Below are 25674 nucleotides of genomic sequence, written 5' to 3' on the forward strand. Positions count from 1 at the left end.
GTGCAGTGCTTGCAGCTTCCTTCTGAGCAGGGGCGGCGAGACAAAGAGTCAGCATTACTGTGCAGACGGCCAGCTCGGTGCTGAATGAAGTAGTCGTAACCCTGCAGCGCTTCTATCCAGTGAGCCACCTGTCCTTCAGGCTCATGGAAGTTCAGCAGCCACTGCAGGGAGGCGTAATCCAGACGCAACTATTTTACATACCGCTGCCAGTCCTGAGACGACACATCACACAGCCTCCAGCAGGCGGCGGAGTGTGCAGTTGGCCATGCTCGTAACAGTATATTTAAGCTTGTCTCTATGTGTGGGGAACCACGACTACAGCAGTGAACCCAGAGGTTTCTGGCTCTGGCAAGGGATACAGACCACAAATTGTATTCCTGGGCATTCTGACATGTAGGAAAAAGCTAACGTCATCACTGTTTAATACAGTGATGTGTGTATCTGAGCCACCCACACTGTTAAATAATGAGATAACAATGCATACATTCTATACACATGAATTTGAGCTTCTCATCTGTAATAGTAGTAATACAAAAGTTTATGAGTGAAAGTGATTGTAATGAATGTGACTATATGGTACAACAAAATAACTATATTTCTACTTGAATTTTGTATTTCTATAGGGGGACCTCCCCAAAAAAAAATATTTATTTGACATTTTATCACAAAAGAAGAAAGCTTTTTTTCTGAGGGTTACAGTTGACTTATGCCAAATATGCTCACTTGTGACTATTTATTTATTTAGCTTAAAATAATGTTTAAATAACTGACATGTCAGACCACACTTATTCAATTCTATTATCTCATTGTCATAGAAAATAACCTTGGTGGCCCATCTCCCCATTTTGTAATATCAGAGTGAGATTAAATACATGTAAAATCAAGAGCTGCGGTATTCGTGTTTAATCTTTTGAGCAGATGGTGTCTACCACATGAGAAAATGAGGGGACTCTGGGATTAATTGAAGGCACAGAGACAGACTTCATTGCTGGGAAAGCCTTGTATTATCATTTCTCTGAAATCTCATATGTACAGTAACTATATAAATTACATTCTGCTTAGGTTAACACTTACTGGGCTAGATTCACTTTGCATTTACTCCAGTGCATAGCTGTTCTGTACATAGGGGTTCTTGAAGTAAACACTTTGTATCTTTTATTTAAAGTTTTTCAACATCATCGGTTTTTAAAAAAAATTATTTCCCTAACATTGCCATTTAATAAAACAAAAGCATGCTTCATGATTTTTCATAGTGGTTGGAAAATAGTGAGAGAAGACGGCTCAACTCTATACTCTTTCTTTTTCTTGTTTTGCAATTTGAATAATACACACGTTTTTACAGGTGTAAAGTATCTAATAGAAACACATGTATATAATTAGCATAGCAAGAAAGTGAGCTTCATGTGGAGTGTTTCAGATTGAATGATTTGTAAACATAAAGTGAAGTTAAAAGGACTGTGTTTTTGATAAATTCAAAGGCTATATACAATATGGCAGTTGAAATGTTACTTTCTTGTGGAACTTTATTGAGATAATCATACAATACAGCTTGTAAAGACACTGTCTAAAAGCAAATGGTCTGTATCATTAAAATAATTTGATGCTGAAATGATTAATGTTCACTGGACACCACCTATATTGAAACTGTATTGACAGAATCATAGAATACAACTGTGTATCCACTATAAAGACCAATGTATCATTGATATGGTCAGAGGTAAAAGGAACGCCACAGTCAAAGGGTTAATTTTCACTGGCTGATATTAGTAATGGAACTTAAGCAAGGAAATCAAACAGTACAGCTGCATACCAAACATACGGGCAATAACTGAAAGAGTACTGTCTCTTTGCAGTTGTAGCTTCAAAAGTCACATGACCTGAGTATGGCAGCAGGATTAGGTCATAGGTCAATCTCATGGTCAACAGCACATTTAGCATGCAGTGTTCATATAATCCTGCAAATAATAAGTCACTTAAATGGTTTAGTATATATATTGCCTACACTGTGGCAGTGGCAGCTTTGATTATAAAGTGGCAGGAAAGGGTTTTCTTATACAACACCCACAACTGAACATGACCTAAACAAAAAACAAGTAGTCTTCAGTGCTTGTTTATTGGTTAAAGGCTAAAATCAGAAACCCTAAGTATAGATTATTTTGGTTATCTGATGTCTTAAAGGTCTTTGATATTATTCTTCAAACATGAAACCCACTCATTTGAAACCGTGGTCTTATACAGTACACTTCAAAGTGAAATAATGAATGAATCACTTGCACTACTTTAAGATATATTTAGTGTATTTTACAGTATGTCAGTTGTACCACAAAGGTAAACTAATCAAGAAAATCAGGACTGTGAAAATATATGTGAAGTGATGTTTTACTGCACACATGAATGGAGGGAGCTTGATGAGACAGGAATAAATGAGAAGCACAACGTTTCAGCATAGACTGATCTCTGACAACAGATTTTCTATGGGACTTGACTCATTGTGGTCCATTTATATGATCTAAACAGTGACGGATCATAACACCAGATGACCCCCTGTATTTTTATTGTGTTGTAAAATTAATAAGTGGGGCACCCCTGGGGGAACCATCACTATTTAGATTCTTATAATAACTCCATTGCCTTTTACCTAGAGTAATGATTTCTCCAGAATACTGTCTATTCATTTACCCAACAGAGGTGAACTTAAATAAAAAAAACTTCACACTAAAGGAGTATATATTTTCAAAAGCTTCAATACAAAATTCTTACAAAAAGTGCAGATTTGACCTAAAAATACATTAAAAACTATCTGCAGATAATACAATAAACCAAATATATTCCTTTTAAGAACACATCGGTTAAACTTTTGTTTCAACCAAGCAATAAAGGCTTTCCTTTGCTATAGCATATGGAAAGGCAGAGCTTTCTAAATGTTGACATGACTGAAGAACTGACAGTTTTAGGTTTGCACTTCTCTCTCTCTCGAAGATCCAGTTAATTTACATTATTCATGACGAGAACTTCTACATACCTGTTGCGATTTAAATAAAAAGTGTCCACACATTGTATAATATTATATTAGTTTTTTTTATTTTCTATTGCCATTGAAATAAATACTTTCAGCTGGTTTCACAAAACCTTGGTTAGCACTAATCCTGAACTACCTAATGTTATTTTAGGTAAGGTAGTCCTAGATTAATGCTAATTGGGGTCTGTGAAACCAGCTCTAAATGTAAGAACTAGCAATTAACAAAAACAACATATACTGTAATTAGTATAATTGGCGTACCATATAGTTTGTCTTAAAATGCTATTAAAATTAGTACATTTTTCATGTCAATTAAGAGTGTTCTGGTTCTAATTCGGAACATTTGCTGTAATTAATGAACAATTAACACATTTAATGAAGACAGTTTATAGTGACAAATACCTCTGGAGAAGAGTAAATAAACTAATAACAAAATTTCTAGCAGACACTTTTATATACCAATATTTGATAACACAAGACATAAAACCATACTATTTGTATGTGTTAGTAAATTAATCCTGAAGTTTAGAATGGTTTACAATTTGTAAACTTGCCTGGATTAAATGGAAATTAGGGCAATGCCAAAGGAGGTCTGAAAAATAAATGTCAAAAGGGAGTGTGACAGGGTGGCTGTGCGGTGACGTCAGGTCAGAAGCAGGAAGGAAACTGACACCAGGGAAGTACTGCAGTTTCAAAACAAAATACGCTGCGGCGCCGTTTATTTAAATACAAAAATAAAATAAAAGGTTTAACCCTTTGCAGTCAATTTATTAAGTGCGCGTCAGGTCCAATTTATTTTCACAGGCGCAATTCATTTTAGACGCGCTGTTTAAAAGTATTTTTTTTACACAGTCAAACGGGTTTAAAAGGCCCTGCATATCAACAAAGCACTCACTAGGCATCTCCAGCCCCGCCCCACCCTTTCGTTCGCTATAGCTTTCACATATGCTAAGAAATAAATAATAATAATAATAATAGTCATACATACCGATCAATCATCTCCTGATCACTCGTTTTATCACCAAACGCCTCAATAATGCGATCCAAGTCATTATTTTATTACTATAACATCTGAAAAAAGCTCTGCAAATGTCCGTGATATTCTCTGAGCGCTGATGCAGTCACAGCCAGCTTGTTTCCTTATGGCCTCCATTATCAGATGCCAGGGGCAAGTATGACTATTCATGAGATATGACCTTTTTTTTTCGGCTTGTCTCAGCTCCTGTCGGTCCCACTCAGCCATTGAATGGTTTTCTCGGCTTTTTCCGGAGAAAAAACGACTAAAAACGTGCTTTTTGCGTCTTTTTGATGATGTCGGACAGGGTCCGACATTGGACCTGATAGGAATAATTGCAATGTCGGACCAGGTCCAACATAGGACCGCAAAGAGTTAAACAAAAACACTGTGCTCACAGAGCGAAAATAAATATTTTAAATAAAACAAATCACAAACACAAAATAAACAAAACCCAGGTCAGGCTGAGCAATAGCCTTCACTGATCCTGTAGGTTTAATTTTAAGTAAGTTTCATTTCTCTGTTTCTCTCTCGCTCCTCTCACTCTCTCCGCTCTCGCTCCTAACACACCCACCCGGAACATGGAGAGCTGCAGGTTTATATACAGGTGACCATCTCCCGATTTCGCAACAAATGAATCACTTAATTAACTCGGGAGATGGCCACCTTCTGCACAAGGTTTTTTTTAATTATTCCTGGCAGAGGACGAGTACCCACTCTCGCCTCTGCCAGAACACACTTTAAATAAAACAATAACAAACAAAACGCACGGCTACACCGTCATATTTAAAATACAATAATATAATGGCACTTTGCCATCATATATATATACACAGTAATAAATCATAACAATAATAATACAAAACAAATTCAAAATAACACAGGGGCGGAGGGGGAAACCTCGTTCTAAAAATAAATAAACAGAACCCTGTACAGGGCTCCTTGCCCTGTTACACATCTCCCCCTCCCCCTTGTGCAACGCACACTTGGCCCCAACGGCCACCTCCTCCCCTCAGTCTCAAAGTCCCGGAAGAGGGGAAGCAAGGAATTTCTGGGGGCGGCCATGGTGGAATGTCCACCGCCCCCCACTTCTTCGTGGCTAACAGCTCCCTCTTCCTGGGCTTCAGCCACACTAACTCCTGGCGCGAAAGTGCGGCTGGGGGAGCTGGTCTCCTGACCTCCCCCCCCTTCTTCGTGGCTGGCAGCGTGGGGCTCTGGCCACAGTGTTTCCTGCTGCATGGCAGGACTGGTAGCGACCCCAGGCGAAGCAGGACCCTCGGCGACCCCAGGCGAAGCAGGACCCTCGGCGACCCCAGGCGAAGCAGTACAGGCAGCAACTCTAGGAGAAGCAGAGCCGACGATGACCCCAGGCGACGGCAGCAGCGGCGGACCTTCGGGAAGCGATGGCAGCCGCGGCGGACCGTCGGGAGGCAATGGCAGGAGCGGCGGACCCTCGGGAGGTGACGGCAGCACTGGTGGACCCTCGGGAGGCGACGGCAGCAGCGGCAGCCCCAGGCGATGCGGAGCAGCAGGCAGCCCCAGGCGATGCGGAGCAACAGGCAGCCCCAGGCAATGCGGAGCAGCAGGCAGCCCCAGGCGATGCAGAGCAGCAGGCAACCCCAGGTGATGTGGACCAGCAGGCAACCCCAGGCGATCCAGATGTGGCATCCCTGAGCGGTGCAAGGCAGGCATCCCTGGGCGGTGCGAGGCAGGCATCCCTGGGCGGTGCGAGGCAGGCATCCCTGGGCGGTGCGAGGCAGGCATCCCTGGGCGGTGCGAGGCAGGCATCCCTGGGCGGTGCGAGGCAGGCATCCCTGGGCGGTGCGAGGTAGGCATCCCCGGGCGATCCAGATGTGGCATCCCTGAGCGGTGCAAGGCAGGCATCCCTGGGCGGTGCGAGGCAGGCATCCCTGGGCGGTGCGAGGCAGGCATCCCTGGGCGGTGCGAGGCAGGCATCCCTGGGCGGTGCGAGGCAGGCATCCCTGGGCGGTGCGAGGCAGGCATCCCTGGGCGGTGCGAGGTAGGCATCCCCGGGCGATGGTGGCCTGGCATCCCCGGGCGATGGCGGACTGGCATCCCCGGGCGATGGCGGACTGGCATCCCCGGGTGATGGCGGACTGGCATTCCTGGGCGATGGACTGGCATCCCTGGGCGATGGCGGACTGGCATCCCCGGGCGATGGCGGACTGGCATCCCCAGGCGATGCACGACAGGGCAGCGGCGGTCCCTCCGAATGCGACGGCGGCAGTGGACCCTCGGGAGGCGATTGCAGGAGGGGAGCCAGGACCAGCAGTGGTGGTGGGGTTGGCCCTCTTCTCAGCCGCGGTGACCTGGCGGTTTTCCCCCTTGCTCAGCTCAGCAACCTATGCAAGGGCGGCTGTGGACCGCCAGCCTCCTGTCTCGGTCCATCCGGTCTTGAAGGGAGAGGCAGCTCCTGCTGCTCTGCTCCTGGCGAAGGCAGCAGGGGCTCCTCCCTTTCTAGCTGCGAAGACGGCAGGGGCTCCTCCCTTTCTAGCTGCGAAGGCGGCAGTGGCTCCTCCCTTTCTGGCTGCGAAGGCGGCCGGGGCTCCTCCCCTTCTGGCTGCGAAGGTGGCAGGGGCTCCTCCCCTTCTGGCTGCAGCAGGGGAACCAGCAGGCATGCTCCCTCTGCTGGTGGCAGCCATGGAGGCGGAACCAGCAGGTACTCTCCCTCTGCTGGTGGAGGTGGGAGCCGCAAGTCGTCCTCCCACGACGGTGGAGGTGGAACCAGCAGGTACTCTCCCTCTGCTGGCGGAGGTGGGAGAGACACGTAGTCCTCTCATGGAGGTGGAGGCGGAACCAGCAGGGCTGTGGACGTTCGGACTCCTCCCACTCAGGTGCAGGACGTTCAGGCTCCTCCCACTCAGGCGCAGGACGTTCAGGTTCCTCCTTCTCAGGCACAGGACATGTCCGGGTCTGGTCCACTGCCCAGAACCACTCTGCAGCGTCCCCCACCCTGGTTCCATGCCTCTTCATACTGGGGGTCCCCGTAAGGGCAGTCCTCCCGGACGTGCCCAAACTCGCCACAGCCCCTTCCATCCTCCACTGTCTCTGTTCGGCTGCCCAGTCCGGGGGCCCAAACTGAGTTGGCACCCGGGACCACCACCTCTTGCTCTGCTGCTGCTTCTCCTGGCAGCTCTTTCTCCTTTTGCCTCCCATCCTCTCTTCTCACTCTCCTTTTCACTCCACACGTAATAATCCAATAAATGAAAAAAATAAAAAAACTGCAGTACCCTCTTCTGACCTGAGTCCAGGAGGCGCTGGGTATCCCACGCTGCACACCACGTGTGACAGGATGGCTGTGCGGTGACGTCAGGTCAGAAGCAGGAAGGAAACTGACACCAGGGAAGTACTGCAGTTACAAAACAAAAGATGCGGCGGCTCCGTTTATTTAAATACAAAAATAAATAAAAGGTTTAAACAAACACACTGTGCTCACAGAGCAAAAATAAATATTTTAAATAAAACAAATCACAAACACAAAATAAACAAAACCCAGGTCAGGCTGAGCAATAGCCTTCACTGATCCTGTAGGTTTAATTTTAATTAAGTTTAATTTCTCTGTTTTTCTCTGTTTTTCTCTCGCTCCTCTCGCTCTCTCCACTCTCGCTTCTAACACACCCACCCGGAACATGGAGAGCTGCAGGTTTATATACAGGTGACCATCTCCTGATTTCGCAACAAATGAATCACTTAATGATTCAAAGATGGCCACCTTCTGCACAAGGTTTTTAATTATTCCTGGCAGAGAACGAGTACCCACTCTCGCTTCTGCCAGAACACATTTTAAATAAAACAATAACAAACAAAACGCATGGCTACGCCGTCATATTTAAAATACAATAAATAAATACAAAAACAATACCGACGGCGCTTCGCCATCATATAAATACAATAATAAATCATAACAATAATAATAATACAAAACAAATTCAAAATAACACAGGGGCGGAGGGGGAAACCCCGTTCTAAAAATAAATAAACAGAACCCTGTACAGGGCTCCTCACCCTGTTACAGGGAGTAAGACCACTTATTACACAGGAATTTGGTTTTCATCTGTCCGGGCTATTGCCTTGCTATTGTGGATGGTCAACAAGACCCAACCCCACCCCCCCTCCAACTTGATCTGGGAATTCTAGGTATGCCATGGGGTTGCTTTAGCAAATTAAATATACAATTCGGGCCACCAGTCTGATTTGAGACTAAATTTACTGATAATGATCCTGTTCTTTTAAAAAAAAAAATCCTGTTTAATAGAAAAACTGCCACAGTAAACAAACAAACAAACAAATAAATAAATAAATAAATAGAATGGGGTCACAAATCCGTAGAATGAAATTGTAAGTATAAATCAGCCTGGATTGATTCAGCACTGATTAAATCTGAGGATGAAAGGAGCGCTGTTCACTACACTGGATATTCTTCATTGTTTATTTGCAAGCTTTACTGGAGCGGAGTGTTATGGGAGGAAAAAAAGGCATGTCTAAAATATACCAATCCAGATTTCATTATCTAACGCTTTGATAAAGCAGTCAGACATACCAGGTTAATAAAGCTGAAGGAATGTCTTTGAAGGTGCTTTTCAATGTCTGCATATTCAACAAAAACAAAAGGCTTTTTCTCTTTCAAAAACAGGACAATACATAAAATACAAATACCTTCACATTGACATATTTGACATCTGGCCACTGTGCGTAGAACCGGGGTCAGTGTTCAATTATATTCCTGTTGGGACAGGGACTAGCTTTGGGATTTTAAGATCCCAACAAGAAAAGGAGTTGTGTCAGCAGGACCTCTCTAGTATAACAAGAGCCACGCATGCCGTTTTCACAGCACCTTTTTATTTTACAGTTGTGTTTGGCAGCGTTTTCTTTTACACCACCATGTATCATCACCTGGCTGATAGCATTGTTGGTACCTGCCTGTGGCATTTTCTGTCTGCTGCAACAACAAAAAAAAATCCTGGGCGTCTGTGTGGCATCTCAATGTCAGTTCCTGTGTCATCACTAATTACTAGGACCATACAGCTTTAAGCTGTTCCTCAAGTGTGGGAGAAGTATCACAGTTGATTGACAGACAAAATGCACTGTTATTAATAATAGCATGAAGCAATATCATGCAAAAACAAAAAGCCCCCAGCGGGACTCCAAATGTGTATATGATATCTATAATGGATCTAGAATGGATAAACAACTGAGCAATGACAGACATATGATTAAGACACCAAGTACACTGGACAACTTTCTTATAACTATAAAAATCTAACTACCACAATACCTTTCAATTCTGATATATATGGGCAGCTGCTTGTCCCTTCTAACATTGCAGATAGACTCTTTTCCTTGTTCATAATGCATACCCTGAATACTGACTCCTGAATAAAGCCAAGTGAAAATGGGAATGTGATACAGTAAGCCTTCTGGGTGAGAATGAGCTGTTAAACAAAATGTTTAAATAACAATTTCACCAGAGATAGCAGCCCTAACATATAGCAATTGCCATTTAGCAGCTGCTAGGCTTCTTTGTTTTCCAATCCCGCTCTCTTCTTTGCACATAAATTGCGGGATGTCAATTATGCGGATGAACTCCCCCACTTACCTGCTTGTGAGCATGGTCATAGGAATTTATGTGATTGTCAAACTCCTGGTGTTTGTGGTACTGCTTGTCACATAATTCACAGTAGAAATTAGCCTTCAGATCCTCCAGAGCGTTCGCTATGGCTTTCTCCTTTTCAGCATAATCCTGAAGGGAGGGAAAAAAAATAATATTGATAAATTGAATTTTAATTGATGGGCCATATATAAAAGTAACATATCCCTTATTTGTGAAAACTCCTTATTTGCTATATTGACACATTTCAGACTCATGGAAAACATCCAGCTACTGTCATTTTTGTAATTTCACCTATCGTATAGTAAACATATATGTGGCTTATCCCATAAAAACTACAGGAACAAAGTTGGTGGATGTAGTGTTGTTAACCCATGAACCCTTTGCGGCCCAGTAAAGGGTTAAAACTCTTGTACAAATTCCTCCTGACAAATGGAAATTTAATTTGAGCAAGAACAGCTGGGGAAGTTTTTGAAATGAGTTAAGCCCAAGAATTACCAAAAGAGAATATTTATCCAGGCTGTAGGTGTAATTCTCTCGCAAGTTCTAAAGTATGTACTAATAGACATGAGCCTGCTAAAGGGATTAGGGTAACCCAGCACAAGCTCTAGGTGAGTAGTGCAAAACGCAGGTGAGTAGTGCACTGTATATCTAAAAAAACTAGACACATTTTAAGCATATTTTAATAGCTTATTGAAACAATTACCTGGTTGAAACTTGATCACTGACGCTAGGGTGTTTTATAGACACAAACACACTTGTTTATGTATACAGCACAGCTGGAAATGTAAACAGTTCAAAACCAAGACAAATTAAAAGTTGCTTTGTTTCTGTTCCTGAAACCACGTGCACTGATTTTAGCATGGTTTGTTATGAATAAATAAAATTAAATCATAGACGGTAAATTAGTAGAATGGATCCAACTGTGCTACCAGCTAAGCACTAATAGCCGCTGTGCTGACACTGCTTTAAATGTGAAATCAACAGAACTAAAGTGCAAGAATAACTGCTGGACAGCAACACAGTCTACTTCTCTCAGCTTTATAGGATAGCCTTTTCTTTTCACTTCAAGCAGATGAACTTGGGAATTTCAAACAGGTATTCACAGTATAAAGATGTATCACATCTGTATACTCCACTCCACTAGTACTTTACCCAGGGCTCTTCAACTAGTTTTTTTTTAAGGGGACCAGATTGGAAAAAAGTTAGGAGTCGGTGGGCTAGTATTTTACTCTGCACATTTTTAATCAATATAATAAATATTATATAACGTAATGTTTGTATATTGAACACGACTTTAATAATAGAACAGTGTGAACATTTAACGGAGTATCATTACAAATATTTTAAAATGTATGTGACATATTAATAGTATACTGTCATACTATAATATATACTATTATATACCGTAATATACAGTCTGAGAGCGAGAACTGTGCAAATGTGGTTGTAAGTAAGGTAACGATGTGCACACAAAAAACTTTTATCACACAATTTGTGAGTGTGCCACTTAAAGCAAATAAACTTGTTTATATTCCACCTCTGACACAAAAATGAAAACTTGAATATGTTAAAAACAAACAGATTAGTCCCATGGAAATGGATAACAGTAGCATGTGGGAAATCGATGTAATCATGTTTCTCCATTTTGATTAATTTCACAAATAATGGCATTTGATGTTTCTGACCAAACTGTTAATCTTCTTTGTATGGTATACTTTTTAATGAGTCCCAAAAAACAACCGATGAGTGCAAGATCGCACAAGAGTTGCACAAGCATGTTGGTAAGAAGAGATCAGCGCCTCTACTTTTGAGCGTCTAACTGCTGATCCCTCTGGATACGTACAGTACACCCTCGCTATAACGCCATTGATTACAACGAACCTTCGGCTATAACGACCCTGGCCGCTGGACCCCAAATAATAATAATAAAAAAGATAATATAAACACACGCTATCAACATACCGGTCTGTACGCACAGGATGCCACCTCCACAGTGAAGTCAACTTTTAATAACTGTCTTAATAAAAAGCATGTGTTGTAACTATACCTCCGAAATGAAAATCATTTTTTGTTGCTACAAAGCTGGAAACTATATTGATAGTTTGAAAAATGGAGTAACGCAGGCATATCTCCGTCGTGAATATAGGTTGTGAAAAAGCACTCTTTTTCTTGGCTTGTTCAGCAACCATGCAGGAAAGCAAAACTGATTAAAGAAACAACAACAACAACAACAACAATAGCAACACTTGATCTGATGAACTTTTCATGTTGGGTTAATTTGGAATAAAAGCTCAGTTTGGGATTCTTGCATGTCGGATTAAGATTTGGTGCACTTTGAGACAATGTCAGATTGATTTTGAATAAAGGTTCAGCTTCAATTCAGGATTTTTGGTTTTTGTACTGCATTTTAATTATTTAATGATTAAGACAGAATATTGCATGCATGAGACGAACAGGTACATATAATTCTACTTTTATTCACAATCTCATCTCATTAACTTACTCCAACAGTTTGTCGTTGATTGTCCTTTTGCTATAACGAACCCCTCGATATAACGAACAAAAGCCTTGGACCCCAGCAGGTTTGTTATAGCTCTGTGTTTGGTTTCAAAATGCCTTTTCACATTGTATTCCTTAACTACTGACACACATTCATTGCACAAGAAACACACTGGCTTTGCATTCAGTACAGCTGGTAAAATAAAGTATTTCTTACTCCACTCATTGTTGAATCTACGATTTTCACCATCGTTTTCTCTTTTTACCAGCTAGAGTAGAGAGAGCCATGTTTATATCACTTTAAAAATAATACAGAAAAAAATGGCTTGCGTGAGTCGTGCTGAGTGGCAGTGACTGAAAGGGGTGGTGTGATGCGCATGCTGCTTTGATCGATACAAAAATAAGATTAATAAGAAATTGATTTATGATGTTACTGTTTTTATAATTTTTGCTGACTGTTGGTGGGCCATGTGGTTGTCCCTTGCGGGCTGTGCGTTGCCCCCGGGCCGCCAGTTGAAGAGCCCTGCTTTACAGTATACAGTGTCATATTAAAATAAAAACATAATGCTTGTTTTCATTGTTATACTGATGATATCCAGTTAATTAAGGGCCCTCCTTCAGAGTAATTTTCCATATCTTACTGTTTCCAGGATATTCAACTGTGGAAGCTGTAGCATCAGAGTGGATCATAATATCATTCTGTGTATGAAATTAACAGAAATTGAGTATATAGAGGGGGGTCCTAAGCCATTCTCTGTGTCTACTTGGTTTCTGGTCACAAACTCCCTGTGACAGAAATACAATGATTCTTGGTTGTAAATCACCCTCCCAATCTGTGAGGGCGCTAAGCAGCGAGAACAGAGTTCCTTGGACTGGCTGGCCTGACAGTTCTTTCCCAGGGTTCAAGGGAAGTCGGCCAGCCAGGAAGGGGGCGAGACTCTGTTGCAATAACGCATTGACCCGGAAGGGAAACGACGTAGCATCCGCAGATTGGAGAGTGGTTGCACTTGTTTACCACGGGGTCATGTGTGACAGCATAAAAGGGGACGGAGAATCGTAATCTGTTCCTTCGCCTTGGTTTTTGCATATTAAACTGAGAAGGACTGTGAGAGACCTGTGCGAGAAAGCAGTATCGTGAGTGTTTTTTGTTTGTTTGTCTGTGTGTAATCGTCTTGTTTGTTACACCACAATAGACGGCAAACACTATTCCGGAGCTGTCGCCGAGGACCAGCACTAAAGCCGGAACAGCACTGCACTACTGTCACAACTATAACCTGTATCACCCCCCACAAGCACTACTACACTCACCCAGGACTGGTGACCGTGTGTGTATAATTGTGGAGTGGATACGTGTTGGTATTATTATTATTGTTTAGGTCTGCAAACCTGTTATTGTTTATTATTGTTGTTATCGGTCACCAGACCTGGATACAAAACAAAATAATAAAGCACTATTTTTCAAACTGGATTAAACCCCTCTGTCTGTTTCATTACCGCACTGTATCACCCCTGCACCTGCATCCATTCAGCCAATTTGCCACACTCCCCCACTGACAAAGAATGTTTTTAAAAAAGAGTCATAAACTAACTGCTGGACAAGTGTGTGATCTTCCCCCATCACTGAATGAATCATTTGGCACCAGCAGTATCTTGCACTAGGTAAGCCAGTTTTGGGTGCTTTGACACCTCGGACAGAAAACAGTCCATCTTATAAATCCAGCTGACAGGGGGCGAAACAGCAGACCAATTGAGAACAAGGGGCCGTCACTGAACAAGAACAACCAATGAGAAACACCCCATGTGGACTCGGGCACAGCCCAAAATAAACAAACCAATCACAGAATTGCTCAAATTCACGGAATGCAAGGAAGAACCAATTTTCTGAAGAAAGGCTCGAATCATCTTTTGAAGAGAGCCGTAGCTCTTTGCCCTACGAGAGACTGAAACAGTAAACGGGACACTGCCTTGATCTGAAAGCGGGTCTTGGTTTCCACGTCGCTCCACAAAACGGACGGAAGCATAGTCAGCAGCTGGGCCTAAGGTCATGTACTAGTTGTACAGAAGAATTGCAACGAGAACACTTCTACGAACTACATAACTTTTCAATTGCAATGCATTATCTGACTTGAGAAATGAACTGTAGCAACTGCTATCAAGTTAGTGGATAAACTGTTCTAGGAATAGAATATGACTTCCTGCTTGCTGAGTGTGTAAGAAATATATTTTGTTTGTTGAAATGTGCAACTCAAAGGAGTTGCCTCGTAAATGCCGAGAATTTGATCATTGCCCCATTTTTGAGTTAATTTAAATATATAATCAATTGAGGTTGATAACATATTATTAGTTTGGTAGATCACGTCTAAACTAAATAAATTAACAGTGAAACTAATTTGCTAAATTAGGTACTGGAATGTTGGATTATGTTCTTAATGGGAAATTGAATTAATTCTTGTGCATTTTGATATGAAACATGATTGATTACAATGAGAAATGAGTATTGAAAATACTAATGCAAAGTAGACACTTTGTGTGATCAGCCGTAATTAATATTAGTATATTTACCATGTATGCTAATAATTTTATGGTCGTTGTAAATGATTGACTATGAAATCAATTAACTGTATACTATTCACGCATATCTCTAACCAATAGCCTTTCCTTTCTGTAATATTAGATTAGTTGTGCACCCCTTTTTATTCTTAAATAAACTATTGTTTTATATTTCTGACACGTTGTGTGAATGTCGGTTATTGTCGAGGGAATCCGAGTTCTACATGATCCAGAACTTAAAAATGGTATGTCTCATTTCTTTCATTTTGACTTACCTGAGTGGGCGACTAGAGACTAATTTATATTTAAATAAATGCTATACATAATTCATTACAATGCCATTGATTTCTATGGTTCTGGTATCCTTTTAGCACAGATGTCTTTGAATTATATTTCATGACACAACATAGAACATGAAACGTTAGGTTACTTACCGTAACCCTGGTTCCCTGAAAGAGAAGACGACCACCAACATTAAGTATGGGATATTCCCTGCCCTAGAGGTAGGTAATACTGAGCTCTCTATATCAGAGCTGCCGAAGGCCCCTTCCTGTGATGACGCACTCGGTCCCGCCTACCGAGGGTACAAAACCGTCACTCACCGGAAGATCTCCCTCTTTTTCCGCCGAGCCTGTGAGGGCGACCAACATTAAGTATGGGATAATGTATACCAGAGCCGTCATGAGGGAGAAGGAACGGCAGCATATGAGGGACGCACAAGCACTGTCTAACCCAGAGGTTAGCGGTGTGAACTTACACCCTCAAGGACCCTTGTGCCCACAGACGGCACAGCAGGATCTACCACATTAATGCGGTAGAATCTGGTGAAAGTGTGCGGCGTAGCCCAGCTAGCCGCAGTACAAATCTTGGACATTGAAGCGCCCTTAAAAAGGGCCCACGATGTAGCCAACCCTCTAGTCAAATGCGCAGCTACTCTACCAGGTGGGGGTAACCCAGCACCATCATATTCAGTCGACACCGTGTCTGCAATCCAGTGTGACAGACCCTGCTTAGAGGGGCTGTCCTAGGGTCTGTGTCCTAGCACGTAACATCTCAATGCCCGCACTGGGCAGAGAAAATTAAATCTCTCATCCTCTGTTGAAGCAACGGAGGTGGATGAAAAGACTCCAGTTCCACAGACTGGTTAATGTGGAAAGCTGTAATCACCTTGGGGAGGAAAGCGGGGTTGGTGCGCAGCGACACTCCGCTTCCATCCTCCCACATGCGCATGCAGGAGCTGTGCACAGACAGCACCTGCAGCTCAATGATCCGCTTTACGGAGGTGATAACTAAGAGGAAGGCTGTCTTCATCTCAAAGGCCCCTACAGGCCTTCATGAGAGCCTCTAGCACAATATTAAGGCTCCATTTGGGGAGAACAATCCTCCTAGGAGGGCGTAATCACCGTGCGCCTTTAAGGAAATGGGTAGCCAAAAATGCGCACCCGGAGACATAGAATTTATGGGGGCATGGCAAGCAGAGATAGCCGCTGAATACACCTGCAAGGTGGCAGGTGACAGGTGACCGTCCAGCACCAAGCAGTTCCTACAGAAACTGCAATATGACTGGCCTAGGGCAAGTGATGGGGTCATGGTTTCTAGCCAGTCACCAAGTTTGAAAATACTTCCATTTATATATCGGGTGCCAAAGAGAGCCGTTCACCTGACTGAGGAGATCCAATGAAGTGGAATCTCCCAGGGCTGGCTATGCAACAGCTGGCACAGGGTCGAAAACCACATTCTCTTGGCCACCTGGAGAACTGACGCTTTCTCTAACCCGACTTTTCCTAGAAAAGCCGGGAGCAGCAGTACAGGCGGGAAAGCGTACAAAAAACGCTTTGGACCGTGGGCTGCTCTCAGTTCCCACGCATTATGTCCCGCGATCCGACCAGGGTCCGCGAACTCCTCCACCTGCCCAGACCGGCCCCCCCAACAGAGTTGGGTGCGTCTGTCATCACCAATTGACAGTTGTGTATCACTCCTATGCTTGCGCCTTCGCTCAGAAGAGAGGCTTGCTTCCACCAGCGTAGGGCTTCCCAGCCTAGGCGAGACACGATCAGCTGACGGTGTCTGTCGCGCTTGGGGTGCAGCCTAAGGCACTGAGCCACACTTGGGCACTTGTGGAGTAACCCTGGATGGGTGGGTGATGAAGCCGAGGCCATCAGACCCAGTAGTTTTTAACACAACACCAATTATACTGTGAACCCTTGCTGAACAGGGCCAGACAGTTGCTAATGGCAGCCACTCTGTCGTCCGACAGGTAGGCTTGCACTGTGTGGGCCACTGCTCCTTCCTGAGACTGGGCAGATCAACCAGTAGTTCAGCTAATTCATCACCCTGATCACTTGCAGCCGCAGATTCAACTCAACCGCGGGACACAGCAAAGCTGGGTTCCCGTGGAAGAATAAGCTTATTATTTATTTCTAACTGCCGGGCAGTAAGAAACAAATGCGCACACACACCACAGAAGCTGTGTGGGTACAAATATCAGTCACCACGGCAATGCGGTAACTGATTTTGTTTTGTTTTTCCAGCCCACCGAGTATGCGGGCTGAAGCATTATTTATTTATTTATTTATTTTTCTAAACTGCAAGGCAGTAAAGAAAAAACACGTAACACACACACAACAGCAAGGTTGTGAGGGTAAAATAGCGGTCACCACGGCAGCGCGTGTGACTACTTTTAAACAGCGCACCTAGTAGGCGGGCTTAGACAAGCCAGCAGAAGCCGCTCAACAGCAGGGCCAGCAGCGCTGGGTCCTGGTGGAAATAACGCTGTATTATTTTTTATTTCTAAACTGCAAGGTAGTAAAGAAACGAAAATACACACCCTCCACGCAAGATGTGTGGGTAAAAATAACAGTTACCACGGCAACGCGGGTAACTGATTTTGTTTTGTTTTTACCAGCCCACCGAGTAGGCGGGCTGAAACAAGCCGGCGTAAGCATCTCGACAGTGGGGCTCAGCTTAGCTGGGTCCCGATGGAGGAATCGCGCTTGTATCGTTTTTTATTATTTTTAACAACGCAAGGCAGTGAAATAAAACCACACATACACGCACACAACAGCAAGTTGTGAGGGTAATAAATCAGACACCATGGCAACTCGGGTGAACTGAATATTTTAAGCGCACCGAGAGGGTGGGCTGAGGCAGTCGAGCAGAGTCAATTCCACAGCGGGGCACGGCAGAGCCGGGGCCCGGTGGAGGAACACGTGTCTCTTTTTCTTTTAAACTGCAACATTATTATTATTTTATTCCTTAGCAGACACCCTTATCCAGGGCGACTTAATAGCAGAGGAAAGCAGAAAACAGCGAACACTGTAAGGCTTTCAGCAGACTGCAATTGCAAAGCGATGTAGGCTGTTAAGCAGAAAAAAGAGTAAACACATGGTAGTAACTGGACAGGGGTGTCTAGCCTGGACTACATGCAGTCACACGACCGGGGCAGCGCGTAGTCTACCGCGGAGTGGAGCACCTTCTACAGGCAGAAGGCAACGAGGCACCTCGTGCATCGAGCACCCGAGGCCTGATGTACTAAGCACCTGCCTACCGAGCACCGTACGTCCTGTGGGTATGATGCGTCGCAGGCCGTAAAGGGAAGGACCCCGATATGGTGCTGACTCTGTGCATTAGCACTGAGGCACTGCTCGCACTGCGTTGAACACTGGTAAGTGTTAACGGAGTGTGTCCACTCACTAACGTTACAGCAAGGTATGCTGAGCCCAGTGCGCACCGAGTATCCTGTTTTCACAGATACTGTGCAGCACCGTGAGCTAAGTGCCAGATTGAGCAGTGCTTACGCAATAACCCGTGCGTCCCAAGTGCACTGTGTACTGCATTCGAGATGCTAGGCAGAGAGTCATGAGACAGGAAGCCTGGCTTGTGCATAGCACTAAGCACTGCTTTCACTGCGTTTGACCCACAGGTACTAACACAGTGTAAATTTTGCTAGCGCCACAGCTAAGGCTATTAACACCGCTTACCCCGCGCAGGGTACCGTGGGCACAAGTGCACCGTGTACTACGCAGCGTATGGGCACTAGTGTACAACCAACTACGCCTGCACCGTGTAATATGTACACCGTGTGCAGCGCTTGAGCTGAGCACACTGGTATTATGCAGCACCACGAGCTATGCGCTAGTAGAGCAGTACTTACGCAACGTGCACCGCACTGCTTGCCTCGAGCTTTCCAAATGCCTTGCGCAATGGGTACCGTACACTGCGTGAACTGCGTACCGTGCGCACTGAGCATAACTGCACTTTAGAACGAGCGCAACGTGCACAGCACTGCTTGCCTCGAACGTTCTAGATGCCTCGCGCAGCGGGAACGTAAATTGCGTACCCTGCGCTATGTGTATAACTTTTTGGAAGGAGCAACGAGCACCTGCGCGTTATGTGCGCTGTGAATACACTATGTAACACAATTTTTGTTCCTGGGTAGTAAGTGTTATTTCCTAATTGCTTATGCCTCAAAAGTGTAGAAAATGGCTATTATTCCCCACAAACTTTGCTTTTGTGACCAGGAGTGATATTTTGAAATGTACCTATTTCCAATGAGAAAACGGACGAATTTGTGTCTTTTCGTTCACATAAAGTCAGAAAAAAACAACATATGAATCCAAATTAACATGTATTTATACTAAAGTAATACAAAAATGACTACAAAAGATTTAGAAGTGAGTAGTTTTTCGAGATTTACGATTATACTGTAAATCACTTTCACGAATCAGTCCCCAAATGTAGTCTCCCATCATGTTCTCGTTATACTGTCCTTCATTGACAGCTCATCCAGGAGCCTCAAAGCCGTGCTGCTCCATAATGGTAACAAGTACCCGTCTCTTCCCCTGGCTCACTCGGTGCACCTCAAAGAGGATTACAACAGCATCAAGACCTTGCTGGACGCCTTGAAGTATGATGAGTACGGCTGGGACCCCCGGAAGGTGCTGATGCCACCACTGCACATCAAATTGGGCCTTATGAAACAATTTGTCAGAGCTCCAGATAAGGAGTCAGCAGCCTTCAAGTACCTTCAAGACTTCTTCCCTAAGATGTCTGAGGCAAAGGTCAAAGCCGGTGACTTCGTCGGACCACAGATAAAGAAGATCCTGGAGTGCAATGAATTCCCCAAGAAGCTCACTAGTAAGGAGAAAGCGGCTTGGAACAGCTTTGTCGCAGTGGTTCGGGGCTTCCTGGGCAATCACAAGACCAAAAACTATGTGGAGCTTGAGACTCTGGTGAAGAACTACGACACAATGGGCTGTAGGATGTCCCTCAAAGTCCATATCCTTGATGCTCATCTTGATAAATTCAAGGAGAACATGGGAGCGTACTCGGAGGAGCAAGGCGAGCGCTTCCACCAGGATATACTGGACTTTGAATGCCGCTACCAAGGACAGTATAACGAGAACATGATGGGAGACTACATTTGGGGGCTGATTCGTGAAAGTGATTTATAGTATAATCGTAAATCTCGAAAAACTACTCACTTCTAAATCTTTTGTAGTCATTTTTGTATTACTTTAGTATAAATACATGTTAATTTGGATTCATATGTTGTTTTTTTCTGACTTTATGTGAATGAAAAGACACAAATTTGCCCATTTTTCTCATTGGAAATAGGTAAATTTCAAAATATCACTGTCCTGGTCACAAAAGCAAAGTTTGTGGGGAATAATAGCCATTTTCTATACTTTTGAGGCACAAGCAATTAGGAAATAACACTTAATACCCAGGAACCAAAAAAAAAAAAAAATTGTTACACAGTGTATCGTTCTGCGTACACTGCGTACTGGGAACCAAGTATCGTGTGCGTTATGCTCCTACGCTGGCGTCGGATAATACGCAGCCTGTGCCAAGAGAAATCAGGCTATGTGTGCGCCGCGGTACCGCAGCACCGGAGAGGACGCTACGCAAAGTGCATACCAAGACCGCGTGGTCAAAACAAACACCTGGTCAGCGAGGAGCGTGTACCGGGGGGACAGAGGCCGAAGCCGCGGTGGGTGAAGTTTTTTGTCAAGCAATTACAGTTTAAGAAGGAAGGAAAGAGAGAGAGAGAGTACACCCGAACGCACATGAACTGATTCACCGCAGCTGTCAGGCACCGAGGAAGGGAGCGCGGCTGGATCACTCGACAGCGGGGATATGGCCAGGCCTGGCCCCGTGGAGGATACTTGTGTAACTCTCTTTAGGAAAAGACAACTCACTCGCGGATGGCTGCACAGACAGCCGCTCACATACGACAGACAGTAAAAAGAGAGCGGCCCACCAAAGAGAGAAAGATGAAAGACTCAGTATTTTTCAAGGGTCATTGATTCCAGGAAAGCAGCAAGCCAGCTTTCAGCACGAATGCTAGGAACTACAACCGACCTGAATTGACTCGAGTGCTCTTCATATCAACACGTTCAGTTCTAGACACAGACGTCTTACCTTACCATCTTGAGAAGGAAAAAGAGGGAGATCTTCCGGTGAGTGACGGTTTTGTACCCTCGGTAGGCGGGACCGAGTGCGTCATCACAGGAAGGGGCCTTCGGCAGCTCTGATATAGAGAGCTCAGTATTACCTACCTCTAGGGCAGGGAATATCCCATACATGTTTGGTGGTCGTCTTCGACTTGAAAGGGAACCAGCCGTCAGTCACCATGGTGTTTTTTTGACCAGCAACACCTTAATAATGATCTACAAACCTGAGCAGTTTGTAAAACATCTTATATTCATTTTAGAAACACTGGTTCATGGTTTTATTATTTCTCTTATTTATATGTGAGTCAAACTGCCTTATCAAAACCAAAGTTTGCTACTTTATGAATTTGGCTACTCTGATAGAAACTTCTTGCTAAGATTTTTAAAACATACCAAATAATAACAAGGAGAATTAGAGATGAAAGTGTAGACTTATAAATATAGACTTGAAACATAATTTTACTTAAAGCAATTTGATCAGTTTTCTGCGCAGTATAAATTAATATTGCATTATTTTGTATTTTATCTTGATATGTAAATCAACATGATTTTTAAAAAAAACTACATCATGTGATATAGAAAGACCACTAAGAGAAAAAGTGCATAATATAGCATGTTGTTGTGTACTGACAATATTGAAATACAATGCAATTTAACCTCTGCTACCAAAAGTATACAGTATGGTTCATCTTTGTTTCAGATATCTGACAGGTTGAGCCCTGAACTAGTTTATATATATATACCATATATATATATATATACAGTATATTCAGTAACAAAAACTTTGTTAAAATAACATTAAGGCTGCAGTTCAAAATCACAAATGTTGGGAAGTGGGACGTTAAGGCACACAACCTTATGACTATGACATCAGCAATGACTAATCACATGACAGATGCTCCATCAAGACTGCCCGGAAGGACATTATGTAGGTGTGCTTATTGGTATGCAGAATATTGTGCCGTCAGCTGTTCTTAGGAACAATAACAAGACAAAGAAACACAGTTTGGTCCTCATTCTAGAAAAAAAAAACAAAAAAAAACATTCCTTTTACTGTGTAAGATACATATTCAAATGAATTTGGTAAATCAGTGGTCTTGAATAGATGTGGCAATGCCATATTGCACAGTGGCAAGTGTGCCAACTTTTGCATTGGAAGTAACATTAGTAATTATGCAACACCTATATCATGTCACTACTGATGTCATGTATGACATCATATCCGATGCGATGCGTAGGCATAAAAGTGGTGAGTTACAGTTGCGTGTAACCTTTACATCCCATTTCCTTTTTGTGATTTTGAACTGCAACCTTAACGTTATTTTAATGTTTTTGTTCCTGAGTTATATATATATTTTTTTTTTTACCTGAATCTACTACAGTCCTACACAAGTGGAAGGAAATATGTTGTACAGCAACCCATGAAGTGGAGACCACACAAAAAAAAAGCAACCAGCCTGGCATAATGCAGGTGAAACAGGACTGTTCTAAGAGATCTAAGTAAAACACTGCATCCCAACACATTTTTTTGTTTTTCACCCAGGGTCAGGGACAGAAAAACTGTGAGCTCAGCTACTGAAATGTGTCAACTAGCTTATTACAGTCTTTATGAAAAAAACTGTCCCTATGCAGATGACTTTATCATACACTACAGCAATCCAGTAATGACCAGCTTTGTTTTTGTATGCAAAATGTTCTAACTTCAAAAAACATGCTAGTTATCTTCTATTAGTGAAACATATATAATACTCCATACAGCATACCGCATATACTAAATTTCTAGCTAAATTTCAGTATGTTAGGCTACTTTTTTAATGTTATTGGTTATCATGCTGTTTGTTGTGTTCATAAAGTTTATTCAAAATGCTGTCAGGTGATCTGTTGCTGGTGATCGCTTAAATAAAGTCTGCATCCATAGAGTAGCCTAGTTTGCTATATTATTTACTAAATTTAAGTGATTCTATAAATCTACTGTTAAATTCCAAGAAAAATCTGACTGTGATTCTGCATCTATGAAAATGTCTAGCCTAAGTCCTAAGTATTTATTTATTTATTTATTTTTTAATGAGGAAATTGATAATAAGTACAGATAAAAATACGCTGGGTCCGCTAAAGAGCATGACTGTACAGTACAGTGTTTCAAATGGTTTTGTATATTTGGCATTTCCGTGTTTTTGTTTTATGATGGCTAACCAAGATTTTTTTTTAATTCTATACGTTCCATGTTATTTACGTTATAAATAAACAAAAATGATTTATTTGGCGCAGGACTGATCCTGGGGCAGTGGTCCCCCACATTGCACCTGCACTGTTCCCAATAGAACACTTGGCAAAGGTGTTGGAGGGTTTTAGTGACCCTGAAATGCCCCACCCCAGGGGCACCGTGGTGCGCTTTCAGCACCTCTTTCCGGAGTGACATGGGGATGACGATCTGCCACCGCTCGTCCCCGGTAGCTGGCTCCAGCCACAGCAGCACTCCCTCATGGATGGCCAGGCCCGGCCACTGAAACCACAAGCTCTTAATATTGGTGGATTGAGCCACCACTTCTTCCCAGCCGGGTCTCCGACTATCAGTCACCCACTGTCTGGCCGCATGGAGCTCCGGTTCCCGTTCCTGGTGAGCCTGCCAGTCTCGTCCATGCCCCGGGAGCAAGGCCGGCACTTGGTTGACCCTGCTTCCGCCAGATCCACCTCCCTCTCTTCCCTCCGGGTGCAATACTGGTAGTCGTCCGCCGTGCAAGGCCTCCTGGACAGCCCATCTGCATTTTGGTGGGCCGCTCCCGCTCTGTGCTGGATTTTATACTGGTAGGGCTGGAGTTGCCACCTGCCCTTCGGGCTCTCGAAAGGACTGCACAGGTAGTGCTTAAAGTGTTTCGTCGCCTCCACCATGGCTAGCAGCTCCCTGCGGGTGACACAATAGTTGCGCTTAGGTTTGCTGAGTGTTTGACTAAAGTAAGCGACAACTCTCTCTCCTTCTGGAGTATCCTGGACCAACACGCCTCCGATCCCCCTGTCACTGGCGTCCGTATCGAGGACGTAGGGTCATCGAGGGTCGGGGGCAGTTAGTACCGGAGCCTTGCACAAGGCTCTTTTTAGCATGTCGAAGGCCTCCTGTTGTTCGGGAGTAGCAACGGTGGTAAAGCCAGTGACGAAACAGCGATAGTATGAGGCAAGGCCCAGAAAGGCTCTCAACTGCTGCAGGTTAGCAGGGCACGGCCAGTCCTTCACCGCCGCGACCTTATCCTCAGTGGTAATGCCGCTTTCCTCACCTGGACACCTCCTGCCGCAGCAGCTTTTCGGGGAGTTTGAGTCCCGCTGATCAGACCCTGGTCAGTACCTCCCTCAGTGTAGACAGGGCCTCATCAAAGACCTTCCAATACTCAAGGAGGTCATCCAGATAGACCAGACATTGGGTCGGAGGTACATCTAGACAATGTGGGGAAGCTATAAAAAAGGCCAACAAGATGCTCGGATATATTGTGAAAAGTGTTGAATTTAAATCAAGGGAAGTAATGTTAAAACATTACAATGCATTAGTAAGACCTCATCTAGAATATTGTGTTCAGTTCTGGTCACTTTGTTACAAAAAGGATATTGCTGCTCTAGAAAGAGTGCAAAGAAGAGTGACCAGAATTATCCTGGGTTTAAAAGGCATGTCGTATGCAGTCAGGATCAAAGAATTGAATCTGTTCAGTCTTGAACAAAGAAGACTATGCGGTGATCTGATTCAAGCATTCAAAATTGTAAAAGGTATTGACAATGTCGACCCAGAGGACTTTTTCGACCTGAAAAAAGAAACAAGAACCAGGGGTCACAAATGGAGATTAGATAAAGGGGGATTCAGAACAGAAAATAGGAGGCACTTTTTTACACAGAGAATTGTGAGGGTCTGGAACCAACTCCCCAGTAATGTTGTTGAAGCCGACACCCTGGGATCCTTCAAGAAGCTGTTTGATGAGATTCTGGGATCAATAAGCTACTAACAACCAAATGAGCAAGATGGACCGAATGGCCTCCTCTCGTTTGTAAACTTTCTTATGTTCTTACTCCTGCCAACACCCTCTACATCAGCCATTCAAAAGTCACCAGAGCATTGCAGAGGCAGAACGGCATGGCACGGAACTGCCATAACCCTTGCCCCACGGAGAACGCAGTTTTGGGCCTGGCTTCAGCGGTCAGAGCTACCTGGCAATAGCTGCTTTTCAAGTCCAGGGATGAAAACCACTTTGACCCTGCGATCAGGTCAAGTGATTCAACAATCACCTCATTCAGCCGGTGGTAGTCCACACAGAACCTCCATGTGCCGCCCTTCTTAGGAACCAGGACCACGGGTGACACCCAAGGACTGTCGGACGGCTCGATGATACCAGAAGCCCTCATTTCCTCCAGCAGCCTGGTGAGCTTGCAGCATCTGACGGGGGCATTGTTTGATTGGGCGGGCATTCCCAGTGTCAATATAGTATTGGACAAAATGGGTTCTTCCAACACCCTCGGGTGCAGTGGC

The 25674-nt window shown here is 43.8% G+C and overlaps 1 protein-coding gene across 4 annotated transcripts in view; it reads right to left on the reverse strand.

Moving 5' to 3' along the window:
* Positions 1-25674, reverse strand: part of LOC117400171 (zinc finger protein 804A-like) — a 205295-nt gene that overhangs the window by 16565 nt on the left and 163056 nt on the right. For 3 of the 4 annotated variants that reach the window (XM_059022486.1, XM_059022487.1, XM_059022488.1), the window contains exon 2: positions 9652-9795. In XM_059022486.1, the coding sequence (XP_058878469.1) occupies positions 9652-9795 (144 nt within the window). Of the gene's footprint in view, positions 1-9651; positions 9796-25674 lie in introns of those variants that run through there. The other variant, XR_009328478.1, reaches the window with a different exon arrangement.

The sequence above is a fragment of the Acipenser ruthenus genome, chromosome 4 (assembly GCF_902713425.1).
Source record: "Acipenser ruthenus chromosome 4, fAciRut3.2 maternal haplotype, whole genome shotgun sequence".
NCBI lineage: Eukaryota > Metazoa > Chordata > Actinopteri > Acipenseriformes > Acipenseridae > Acipenser > Acipenser ruthenus.